Source organism: Coptis chinensis, chromosome 1 (assembly GCF_015680905.1).
Source record: "Coptis chinensis isolate HL-2020 chromosome 1, ASM1568090v1, whole genome shotgun sequence".
In the NCBI taxonomy this organism is placed as follows: domain Eukaryota; kingdom Viridiplantae; phylum Streptophyta; class Magnoliopsida; order Ranunculales; family Ranunculaceae; genus Coptis; species Coptis chinensis.
Genome location: NC_141456.1, coordinates 77,712,672 through 77,724,798, shown reverse-complemented (window position 1 = coordinate 77,724,798; position 12,127 = coordinate 77,712,672). Strand labels below are relative to the sequence as shown.

At 36.2% G+C, this 12,127-nt stretch overlaps 1 protein-coding gene across 1 annotated transcript; it reads left to right on the top strand.

Annotated features, from left to right (window-relative positions):
- The first annotated feature begins 9,299 nt into the window (after positions 1–9,299).
- Positions 9,300–10,410, top strand: LOC147525269 (putative germin-like protein 2-1). Its single transcript, XM_086564788.1, has 2 exons — positions 9,300–9,438; positions 9,589–10,410. Exons 1-2 carry the CDS (start codon positions 9,321–9,323, stop codon positions 10,137–10,139), a joined length of 669 nt encoding a protein of 222 aa, XP_086420914.1. The 5' UTR covers positions 9,300–9,320; the 3' UTR covers positions 10,140–10,410.
- The last annotated feature ends 1,717 nt before the right edge of the window (positions 10,411–12,127 follow it).

Genomic DNA, 12,127 nt, shown 5'->3' with positions numbered 1-12,127 from the left:
TTCATTTGTCTTCAGTGGTGAGTAAAACTTGGTTCCATGAACAATTGAATGAGTGTGGCCCATGAGTCCACAGAATTAGGCGATTGGTCAGTTAACCAAGACGCTGCCTTAACACCCTAAGTTTAATTTGTTCCAAACCTACGGTAGGATGATGAAATGTGGTAAGAACTTGTTCTATCCTTTGCATATGCTGATAAGGCTTCTCGTGGTCCAACCCATGAAAAACTAGTAACAAATTAAATATATTCAGGGGAATTCGAAAATTCCCCACTAGGTCTGCAAGAACGATGCATGACTTAGGGCTATCGTTTAGGGCTTTGTAAAAGTCAGAGAGAGGAGTCTCTATTTCGTCAGCCATTAATGCAAGTGTAGTGTGTGATATTCTAGATAGGCGTGTGCGTTGACATTTACGATAAATAACAGAAGATGGTTTACTCTTACTGGACCTTAATCTCATGCAAGGCTAAGGCCAATATAAATACAAACCACTAACAGCAGTCAAACAACCCTGATATGCTAGAATAAAAAATCCTCTAACAGAAAAGACGAGGAGTGAAGGAAAAATACTTGAAGCATCCTTGCTTCGCGTATGAATAGTGTCTTGTATACGCAATCCTAGTGTATTTAAGAATTTGAAAACACTGAATATTAAAAAGAATTTGAACAAAATGAGAGCCAGTGACTAACCTGCGAAATCGGGATATTCTCTAGAGGGGCGCGTGCGTGCTCTATTATAGAGGAAACGAGGGCGCGGGCGCGCTCTTAGTACAATGTCGATAAAAAAAATTCTGAAGAAAAAACCAACACAGTTAGAACCAAACAATCGGGTGGGTGGGTGAAATGGGATATTGGTAGAATTTTAAACACAACGGGAAACTAGCCTAACAAAACTAAGACGACAGCGGCCCCATTTGATAAATATAACAACTAATGTTTTGCCTACTCTTAACTAATTATGCTAAGAATAAGTAAAACGCTTAGTAGATTTACACTGGATCAAAGTTTCTACTCTCGATTATCTTGCGTTATGGTGGAGTAAAGAATTCGTTCCACTACTAGTTTCTTAGACGTAACAGTTTCACTAATTTATCAATTTTATAATATCAACGAGAGGAATAATTGAATTAAACTAATATGGTGAAGAGAGCTAATTATGATATGCTAATTTATACTATGGGAATTTGATTATAAGATGTGAATAAGAAGAGAGGTACTAGGGGGATTTGATTCCACCTTGATTAAACCTTAATAAGCTAGCATAGATTTGTTGTGATCCTAATATTTATGTTTTCACATAAAGGTTGGGTCTTTTTAATCACTAATTATTCATGGCAATCTCTACCAACTAATAATTAGCATGTGAGGCAATTTAAACCCATTCTCATAGTGAATTAACTACCTTCTAGAATAGAATAGATTATTACAACATATTTTACACTAACACATCAAGTCTTCATCAAAGTTTCATCGAACCCCTCTAATAGAGGTTTAGCTGAGATTCATTAGACTATCATGAATAGAAGAATAAAAATAAGACATAATTGAAACAATATAAATAACTTGGCTTTATTAATGGTGATTAGGCTAATAAAACAATAACTAGGATTTTAACTTAAGAAGAAAACTACTTAATATCTAATTTATTAACTAATAAGGGATCTATGAATTAAAAACTAAGTATAACTAATGGAAGGGTTGTATTATAGAGTTTAGCCTTAGTCCTCTTTATATAGGAGAGGACTAGGTTTACAATTTCGTGCATAGGCTTTGGAGCTATGTTTTCGGCCATTAAATCAAACCCAAAACCTAATTACTTAAGTTCAAAAAGGGTTTCTCTGTTGGACATTACTGCAACAGCCTTTTTGTCTACTTTTACTCCTCTGATTGGATCAATTCTTGAACTATTAGAAATCTCTTTCCGAGCCGGTCGTTTTGACATATAGTAGGCCCAATTCTGAGGCCTAATCTAAAGATACGACCTACGGAAGTTCTGTTGACTTTTATGTTCTATTTATGCCAGCATTAACTTTGACTTTTCAGTTTTGACTGGGATTTAAAAAGGTTTTTTCTCCTTGAATCTTGGCTTTTAATCATAGAACTTCTTAGCAACCAACCTTTGCTCCTTTCTCTTGCAAAAGTGACATATTTCTTCACATATTTAATTCAAAGACCTGAAATACACAAAAGCACATAAACAGTACTAACTCTTATTTATTATACACATAATTGGTCTAAATGTAATATTATTAAGGGGTTAAAACTACAGTTTTAGGCTCTTATCATAAAGCACCGATTGCGAGTTGAAGTTCAAAAACACGGGCAAAATTGTTCTGGTTTCCGTATAAATCTTCAATTGAATCCCACATCTCCTTTGCAAAATCAGAGAAAGTAAAAATTTCAGCAATAGTTGACTCCATAAAATTGAGTAACCAAGATCGAACATCATCAATGGCAGGACACACCTTTGCACCATTAATGAACCCTAATTTCCTCTTGCCACCTAGAGATAGCGAAACATCTCTAGACCAAGGTATATAGTTTGTTCTATTCAAAAGAATTGATGAGAACTTCCAATCGGGATTAGAATTAGTCTCTGTTGTTACACCAGACTTTGGGTTTGGTTTTGGATCTGACATAGTATTTTGTGTTTATTTAGGTTGATTTAGAGAAGAGATTAAGCGCTCCGCTCTGATACCATGTAGAATTAAACAACCAATCAAAGAGAGAAAACACAAGATTTATAGTGGTTTGGTGCCAATGCGGCAGCCTACGTCCACGAGAGAAGAAAGGTGTTTATTACTTGATTTAATTAGGGTTGTGTTATAGGGATTTATATAGGCACAACATGAGTGCACACTCGTCTGTCTTGTTTCTAAAAAGAGTGGAGACTTTCCTTTATAGAAAACACATGAATCTATCGAACCTCTATCACAACCGACTAGAGCGCGCCCGCGCCTTCATGCCTGTCTCTTACTTCTTCCACAATTTCAATATGGTAATGAGTTTGATGTAATGGCTGAGTATTAATTAGGAAAAATCCAATGGCTTTACCAAGAGATGTTAGTTATACAAATAGCTCATCATAGTTGTGTTCAACTAAACCTTAACAAGGTGGAAGTGGAGTATGACCCTTTGCGTGCTATTCAAGCTATTAATGGAGTGGAGAAACCACCGTAGTACTATCTCAATGTCCTTGTAGCCATTGAACAATTGATCCTTTTGTTTGAGTACTTGGAGTTCAAACATTTTTATAGGGGAGCCAATAGGGGTGCAGACTACTTAGAGAATTTTGTGAGTTTGTTTTATCCTCCTCTAGACGTTAAGCTCAGTCAAATTGTAATGGAGGATAGACGTACAAGAGATGATATATTTTAGAAATATTCAATAAAAAACTAGGGATGCTGTCATCCCTCAAAAAACAAACAAACAACAACCGTGTATGTTGTTCACCTAACTCTAAAGCCTAAATAATGTATCTATCAAAGTTTTTTGTTGGATCTTTTATAGCTAATATATCTTCTAGACACAATATTAGTGGGTTTTTCAAGTGAAGTGCTCGGTGTTGGTCTTGATATTGCTTTAAGACTTATTTTCAAGGTAACCCAACTACTCGCGCGGTGGATTTAAAAGCTTCTGAGATCTTTGGAGGAGATATCTCTAATAAGGGGCACATAAGCTATTCACATGTACCCCCATTCACTTGAGTTATTATTAAACCCAAAGAAAACTCCACAATGCGGCACACCGTATTTTTTTATTTTTGTTGGTTTGTTTTTTTAAGTCGCCCCCAATTAGCCAATAATCAACCACAATGCGGATACATGGTAATACACTATTGAACCCATATACTAAATTTTTCGTGGCACACAAGCTACGCTTTATATATGCAACAACGAGGACATCTTAACCATATCACTACTTGTGTTACAAATGCAATATCTGCAGTCAACTGTAACATAAGTTCAAATAAAAAATGGAGAATATGGATGACATGATTCAAATATTCAATCCGTTGCGTGAAGCGATAATAATAATTGAATAATGACTTCAATTGCACTAACTGTAATTTTTTTTTTTTAATCGTGATAAAACACGTGAACGCTTGTTTTCTAATGATAAGTTGTTATTGAGTTGTGAATTGATTCGTGCTCCTCGAATTCTCGGCAGTCTTAAGTATTTTATTTTTTGTTTTGTTTTCTAAAACCATGCCTGCAATTTTAAATATGCCCAAGCTCTTTTAGATATAGGTTGTGGTAAATCCTCCTACTGTATTTGAGATCTTACTGAAGTTAAAATTCACTACTTACGTAAATTAGATTTATCTGTGAACTCAAATTAGATTTTATGTCAAGATTATATTAATATACTAGTTTGTAGGCCCCGCATATGCACCGGCTCTTTTGAAAACATTTAGAATTTTTTAGAAAATTGGGGCTACTGTTTTAGTCGTTAATCTATTTTAATTTTCTAACAAATTGTTTTAAATGAAGTTTTAATTAAATTTTAAAAACCCATTTTTTCAATTGGGAGAGAGATCCTGTTTTAATAGGAGAATAATTCCTGTTTTGTTTTAGTTAGATATGCTAGATTTTCTCTTTTCAATAGAGGAGGAATTTCCATTTTAATAGGAGAATGATTCCCGCTTTAATTATAATTATAGGTGTTAGAATTTGTTTTAATATGGGAGAAATTCCCGTTATAATAGGAGATAAATTCCCGTTGTAAAAAAAATCTCATTTTTCAAATAGGAGAGAAATTCTCATTTTAATAGGAGATGACGTAAAATTTTAATAGAGCTCAAAAATACCCCTTGTGAAGCTTTAATATTAAGATATAGATAGGTATTGTCCACGTGGTGTATCTTTTTCACAACATTTTGCACTAGTACATAAAATTACCGAGAGCTTTGAATCTGTCATTTCTGAACAACCATTGGACAGTAAATTTTAAGCTCTAAAGTGATTAGTAATTTTAGTGCATGTAAAGGTTCTATCTTTTTGGGCGAACCTTACATGTGTAGGAATTTTGGAGAGAATGATGTTTTGATCGAAGTTCATCGATCGAATCGCCATCCGATTCAGCCCACACGACGACACGGAATCAAGTCAAACATAGTTCATTATTTGGATTCTATGATCGAATGGTTGATAGCGAACGGAGAAGATGGAGAGTGGAGAAGAAGCATAGGATCCTCCCCTTTGTTTAGAGAGTAGAGAGGAAATATATAGAATTCCCTCCCCCCTTTGGTGCTCCATGAATTGAATGAGATCCACTTTTGGTGCTCTATTCATTGATGATATTTAATATTGCATTGATAGCTATTAGTAATTACTCTATGCATGTATTCATGTTCATTTTATAACCATTTGGTAACTCATGACTCTTGGGATGACCAATTGTAATGATCCAATAAGTTAGTCTCAAGATATGATCAATGGCAATAACACGTGTCGCGAATGTATTGATGACAATATATGTCCCCCACATAGCCCCCTCTCGTTAGGTCGTGCTTTCTTAAGAACGATCTGTCGAGAGAAATAATTTGACCCGTGTCCAAGTGGAACAATGAGCATGTTGGAGCTCGTGTGAGCGTAGGTCTAGGACCCTTTAGCGGTTATGTAAGCATTCTGCTCCAATGAGCGTAGGTCAAGGGACCTTTTAATTAGCACTTATGGAAGCGTTCTGCTCGAGTGAGCGTAGGTCAAGAGACCTTTTAGCGCTTATGGAAACATTCTACTCGAGTGAGTGTAGGTCAAGGGACCTTTTAGTGCTTATACAAGTGTTTTGCTCCAATAGGTCAAGGAACTTTTTAGTGTTTATACAAGTGTTTTGCTCCAGTAGGTCAAGGGACCTTTTAGTGCTTATGTAAACGTTCTGCTCCAATAGGTGAAGAGACCTTTTAGCGCTTATGTAAGCATTCTACTCCAGTAGGTCAAGGGACTTTTTAGCGCTTATGGAAGCATTCTGCGCGAGTGAGCGTAGATCAAGGGACCTTTTAGCGTTTATAGAAGCATTCTGCTCAAGTGAGCGTAGGTCAAAGGACCTTTTAGCGCTTATATAAGTGTTCTGCTCCAACAGGTCAAGGGACCTTTTAGCGCTTATAGAAGCATTTTGCTCAAGTGAGCGTAGGTCAAGGGACTAGGGAGCGTTTTACACTGAGTCGGTCCTAGAAATATAGGTTCCCAACTAGTGTGAAGTGGTGACGCTATGTAGCGTTTGAGCTCGAGTGAGCATTATACCCAAGTGGTTGTTGTGACCCGAGTGAGTCTACCTACTCTAGTGAGCGGGTGGCTCTAGTAAGCATCCGGATTTGGAGATCGCAGTTGATAGCTTGCATTGAATTGGCGTGACTATAGCTAGCTCCAGTTTATTTTTGAAATTTAATTTTCCTATAAAAATGCAAGCTGGCACGAAAGAGTTAGTACGAACTAACGATAGTAATTCTGGAGATGCATAAAGCATTGAGCTCAAATAATAACTGAATTGAACATGATTAGATGACAATAACTATCCCCAACTCGTAGATGGTTTTGTCTAGCCCCCAGTTTGGTTGGCTTGCAATTAATAAACTGCAAGGGAGTGAGCCTCCACTTCACAATTCGAACGGCTCATCTGTTTTATGCTAAGCGGTTGTAGTAGTACAAAAGCGACTGCTAAGGAGGAGGAAAGACGCATCGAAAAAGAAATTAGTAGTATCAATTTGCATGGAGTATTGAGCTTAAATCACAAATGAATTGGACTATCGTGGGAGCGTGGCGTCTTTGAAACTAGTTGTACTTAGCCCCGGTTTGGTATTTGACCAAAGACAAATGAATCGAACTATCGACATTTGTTAGCCCCTATAGATCATTAGGTCGCCTGATATCAAGTAGATAAAACAAGATGATATGTCACAGGTCGGTAAATGCTAATATATACGTCTGATCAAAACTGGTGAGGTCAATGTCTTATCATAGTCGATAACTTAGTTAAACATTCGCACGTTGCTGGGTCGGGGTCCGACCTATGCACAACCTGCAATATATGGGTAGCTAGCCCCACCGCCTCGAAGCATTTAAGCTTATGAGTTTCTATCAGATCCATGGTCGGCGGTGATTCCTCCTATTGTAACTTGAAAAGTTTGAAAGTCAAACAAAGGAATAACAAATTATTTCGTTTGCTAAGTGCAATCGTTAAGACTTGAAAATGATGCAAGTAACTCGTTCGCGATACTCTCATTAGCGACTAGGAGTCATAGGATTCAAGCTCGAATTCAGACATGTATTATCTTTTTCTCCTCCTTCCTACACCTTTTAGAATGCGGCCTTGAAATACCAATGCATATATAAAACAAAGAGTAGGAATATTAATCTAGAAATTTGAGATAAAATTGCATTCTCTTGAAAAAGAGATAAAAGTGGCTTGGTCACCGCATGATATTAGGGGTCGTTTGTTTTTCGAGCCTATGAATCTTTGAATCTTTGAATCTTTGAATGGCTCATTCTCACGAATGCTAAATGCTGATTGCTGAATTCTAAAAACATGTTTGTTTTTACATTAGAATAACACGGCTCAAGAGGTTGAATATAAATCATTCGGACAATTTTACTCATGCTATCTATTTTAAACACTAACTTGATTTCTTGTTAAACAAAATATATATTATATTTGAGGAGAAGAGATGGATTATCGAAAAAAATAAATGATAAATAAATTTATTTAAAATATGTTTTCACAAATATATTTTAACGGTTTATTTTCATATTTTGTTTATTTTCAGAATATATATATGTAATTCTATTTTTAACAAAGTGGATATCATTCACCCAAAAAATGAAAAAACCCGTGGACGCCAACATCAAATTTTGAAGAACTTATTTTGAAGCCATAAAAGTCAATGTAGGAAAGTAGATGGGTTCTTAAGATTGGGTTCTTAAGAAAGGGCAAGAAGGGACTTCTTGTTTCAAGTATTAGAATTCAGCATTCAGAAGAAATTTTGGTGCTGAATGCTGAATGCTAAAAGTACCACTGAATGCTTAAACTACTTAAAAAAAACAAACAAGTTTTGAGCCTCTGAATGCTTAAAACTTAAGTTTAAGAGGTTCTGAATGCTGAATTCAAAAAAAACAAACAACCCCTTAGTCTGCCCAAGTGGATCCAACATAGCCAATGGACTCTACAGGTTAATATATAGGGTCCCTATGATAAGCCAACATAGCCAAACGAACTGAAGCTTTAGTTGTTCATGCAATCTTATGTCGAAAAGAAAAAAACAAACAAACAGAAAGTTCTCATAATGGGAATGAAAACTTATCTTTTATGCATGTATTGATTGACTCCATAGGCGAGTGAGCTTTTTGATTATTCTCTTCGGAACAACCATCACCATGTTTTGCGGGCATGAAAATCGAAAGTAGCAATAGAGTTTTAATTTGAGTAGATGAATTTTCAAGTTATTCGATCCACAAACGGCACCAATGTAAAGGTTTTTTTAAGGGGAACCTTACGTGTGTAGGAATTTTGGAGAGAATGATGTTGTGACTAAGTTCGAAGGATCGAACTGCCTACGTATCTAGTTCGTTGACAATCTGGAATCAAGTCGAACATAGTTCATTATTTGGATTCTATGATCGAATGATCGATGGCAAACGGAGAAGATGGAGAGTGGGGAAGAAATATATGATCCTCCCCTTTGTTTAGAGAGTGGAGAGGAAATATATAGAATTCCCTCTCCCTTTTGGTGCTCCATGAATTGAATGAGATCCACTTTTGGTGCTCTATTCATTGATGATATTTAATATTGTATTGATAGCTATTATTGCTCTATGCATGTATTCATGTTCATTTTGTAACCATTTGGTAACTCATGACTCTTGAGATGACCAATTGTAATGATCCAATAAGTTAGTCTCAAGATATGATCAATGACAATGACACGTGTCGTGAATATATTGATGACAATATATGTCCCCCACACTCCACAATCAGAGGTTTAGCGAAAAACAAGGGACATACTTGACTACTTGAGTTTGGATTCGAGAGAGCTTGTATGCTGATGTGGTTCGAACCAAGGGAGAGCAGATTACAAATGGCCCATGTCAGCATTTACCCTACATGGGTCATGGGGGCCTTATAACGAACCAAATTACAAATGGCCCATCCAGTAAGCGCGCGTTTTTAGAGGAACTTGGAGGTCTTGCTACCTTCCACAATGAAAATGATGCATGTGAGTATATGAGACCAGTTCTAACATTGGTCGCTAAGTACCTCTATAAATACCCATGTAAGACATGCTCAGAGTCATCACCGACATCACTCAAACTTAGCAAAGCATTAATACAATGGGCTCTGCAATCTTTGTAGCTTTCACCTTACTTGCCTTCGCTTCTTTTGTTCTTGCCTCTGATCCTGGTTCACTTCAGGATTTTTGTGTTGCTATTAATGACACTAAAGATGGGGGTATATAAGCACTAATCTTTTAGGTTTCATATATTATATATAGGTCTACGTTAAAATGACGATTTAGAAAGTCATATCATATTGCAATATATACTTGTTGTACTTCCTTTCAGTTCTTTGTAGGTTTATGCTGATTTAAACCTTTTGCAGTTTTTGTGAATGGGAGATTTTGCAAGGACCCACAGCATGCTACAGCCAATGATTTCTTCTTCAGGGGACTTCGTATGCCTGGGAACACATCGAACCAACTTGGTTCAGTGGTCACTCCAGCATTTGTGGCCCAATTTCCTGGACTTAACACTCTTGGCATCTCTTTGGTTCGTATCGACTTTGCACCCTACGGTGTTAACCCACCGCATACGCACCCTCGAGCAAGTGAGGTCTTAATAGTCATGGAGGGTACACTTTATGTCGGATTTGTCACCTCCAATCCAGATTATCGCCTCATGACCAAAGTACTTCATCAGGGTGAAGTGTTTGTGTTCCCCCAAGGCCTTATTCACTTCCAGTTCAACATTGGTAAAACTAAAGCCGTTGCGTTTGCTAGTCTAAGCAGCCAGAACCCTGGTAGGATTACTATTGGCAACAGCGTATTTGGATCCAATCCGCCCATCTCCGATGATGTTCTTGCCAAGGCATTCCAGCTTGACAAGAAAGTGGTTGATAATCTTCAAGCTAAAATCTGGATGGATGCCATATAATCTCTGATTGACTGTAGAAATATAAAACATGAGTTTGCCAATAATGTTTACGTGATTATAATATCATAGGTTTGTCACGACAATAGAGCCGAGTGCTTTACTTGCTTTGATTTAGCTTGTAAACTTAAATAATTATATATCACTTAAAACCTTAAAGTAATGTGTCGTGCCACTAAAAGAGTTGTTTGGCATAGGTCCATTCTATAATTAACGGTCTACTGTTTCCGTACAAATTATTGTGAGTAACTTGTCACATAAGCTAGAAGCCCAGAACATTGTGACAGATAAAAGAAGACATGCTGACATAGTGAAAACAGGACTACAAAATAATCGGACTATCAATTCATTTGTCAGCTACTTGTACAGAATGTGGAGGGGGATTCATTTTCAGAATATCTATCTGGTAGTTTTATGCAATATTACCACTACTACTGTTAGCCTTTAGTTTGCAATCAGATACAGCTTTAGTTTGATAACCAGATAAAAAAACAGAATTGTTCAGCTAAACTTGTCAAAGTCCCTGTTAAGACACTTATGTTTTTTGTACCCCCTCGCTCTAGATGAAGAACTGGCTGGCATCATTGAGGAGGATACAAGAGGAACAATCTATGTAAGATTTTGATTAAGTAATGCGGGTAGGGATCTGCCCAACTCCAAATCAACTTTCTTACACACAGTCGCACACACATACGAACTGGCATGTAAAACGCATGCTAAAGTCCATATCCTGGTAAATACGTAGGAAATATCTTCCCTGGAAATTGGAATCACAAAATTATGTATGTGAATTTGGTGCTGGGGTATGCTTGCTATTTTTTTATGAAGATCAAAATATCTGTCCTTCTTCCTACATTTTATGAAGTTCAAAATTTCCCACCTTTTAAATCAAGTTTGGTGATTTGCTTCTTTTTTGTTTGTTTTACTGAAGGTCTTTGAAAGTACTATATCAGTTTATGAGTTATTGAGTTTGGTGCTTGGGGTATTATTGATCGAGTATGTTCGTTCCCCTATTGTTGAGTCTTTTCATAGCCCTGTTACCTTTAGGTTTTGGGTTTCAAGAAATTGGGCGGAAGTCCCAATTTTAGGGAAAAAGAAGTCTAGAGGACACTAATTTTGTAAAGTAACTCACAACACCAAATTCTAACAATTAGTAACCCACGAACCCACCATTTCAAATTTAGTAACCCTCAAGGACAAAATAAGTTGGCCTAACCCTTTTACTTTTTTTAAATGACAGTTATACCCTTCTGTAAAAAAATTCATTTTTTTAAAATACCAATTTAACCCCTCCATGTTATATTTAAAGTAGAGAAATTTTCAAACTCAGAAACTACTTTACACTGCGCGCTACGTTTTTAGTGGAGAGCAAAGATCGAGTTATTTCTTCAAATTTATCGCGACACCAGGTTTCAATCGATTTCATCTGAAAAGGTTTGATTTCAATATGATTTCAATATGATTTAGTACCTCCTCTTCTTGTTCAATATTCAATATGATTTCAATATTCAATATGACTTCAATATTATGCTATCGGCTTTGTTTTGATTGAGGTTGTTTTATGATTTAGATTTTTCTTGTTTTTTATATCAAATCTGTTTTAGGTATGTTTTTGTTTTCTTTGTTCATAGTGACAATAAATATGAACATTGAATGTTCATACCTAAGAACTATGAACATCGATTGTTCATACCCAATGTATGTTCATACCTTTCTGAAGCATTTCGAATGATCATAGTATTTTGTTTGTATTGTGTACATCTCCTGAATTACATTTTTATTGTGTTTTTGTGGGTTGAATTTTGTAGTTATACATAGAATTTAGTGTGATTGGAATTTTTTGCTATAATGGCGGTACTTTGTCCTTTCGTTTTGGGTTGGATTCTTCGATTGATGTTGTTACACACAAGGTGTGTGACAAGTGGTCTGATTTGGGATTAAGGAGTTTTTCTATGTGTTTCTCCCGTGATGTAAAAGAGAATTTGATTGAA

Coding starts and splice junctions, on each gene's coding strand:
- LOC147525269 (XM_086564788.1), top strand. CDS start 9,321: ATGGGCTCTGCAATCTTTGTAGCTTTCACCTTACTTGCCTTCGCTTCT. Junction 9,439..9,588: donor TAATGACACTAAAGATGGGG/GTATATAAGCAC, acceptor AACCTTTTGCAG/TTTTTGTGAATGGGAGATTT.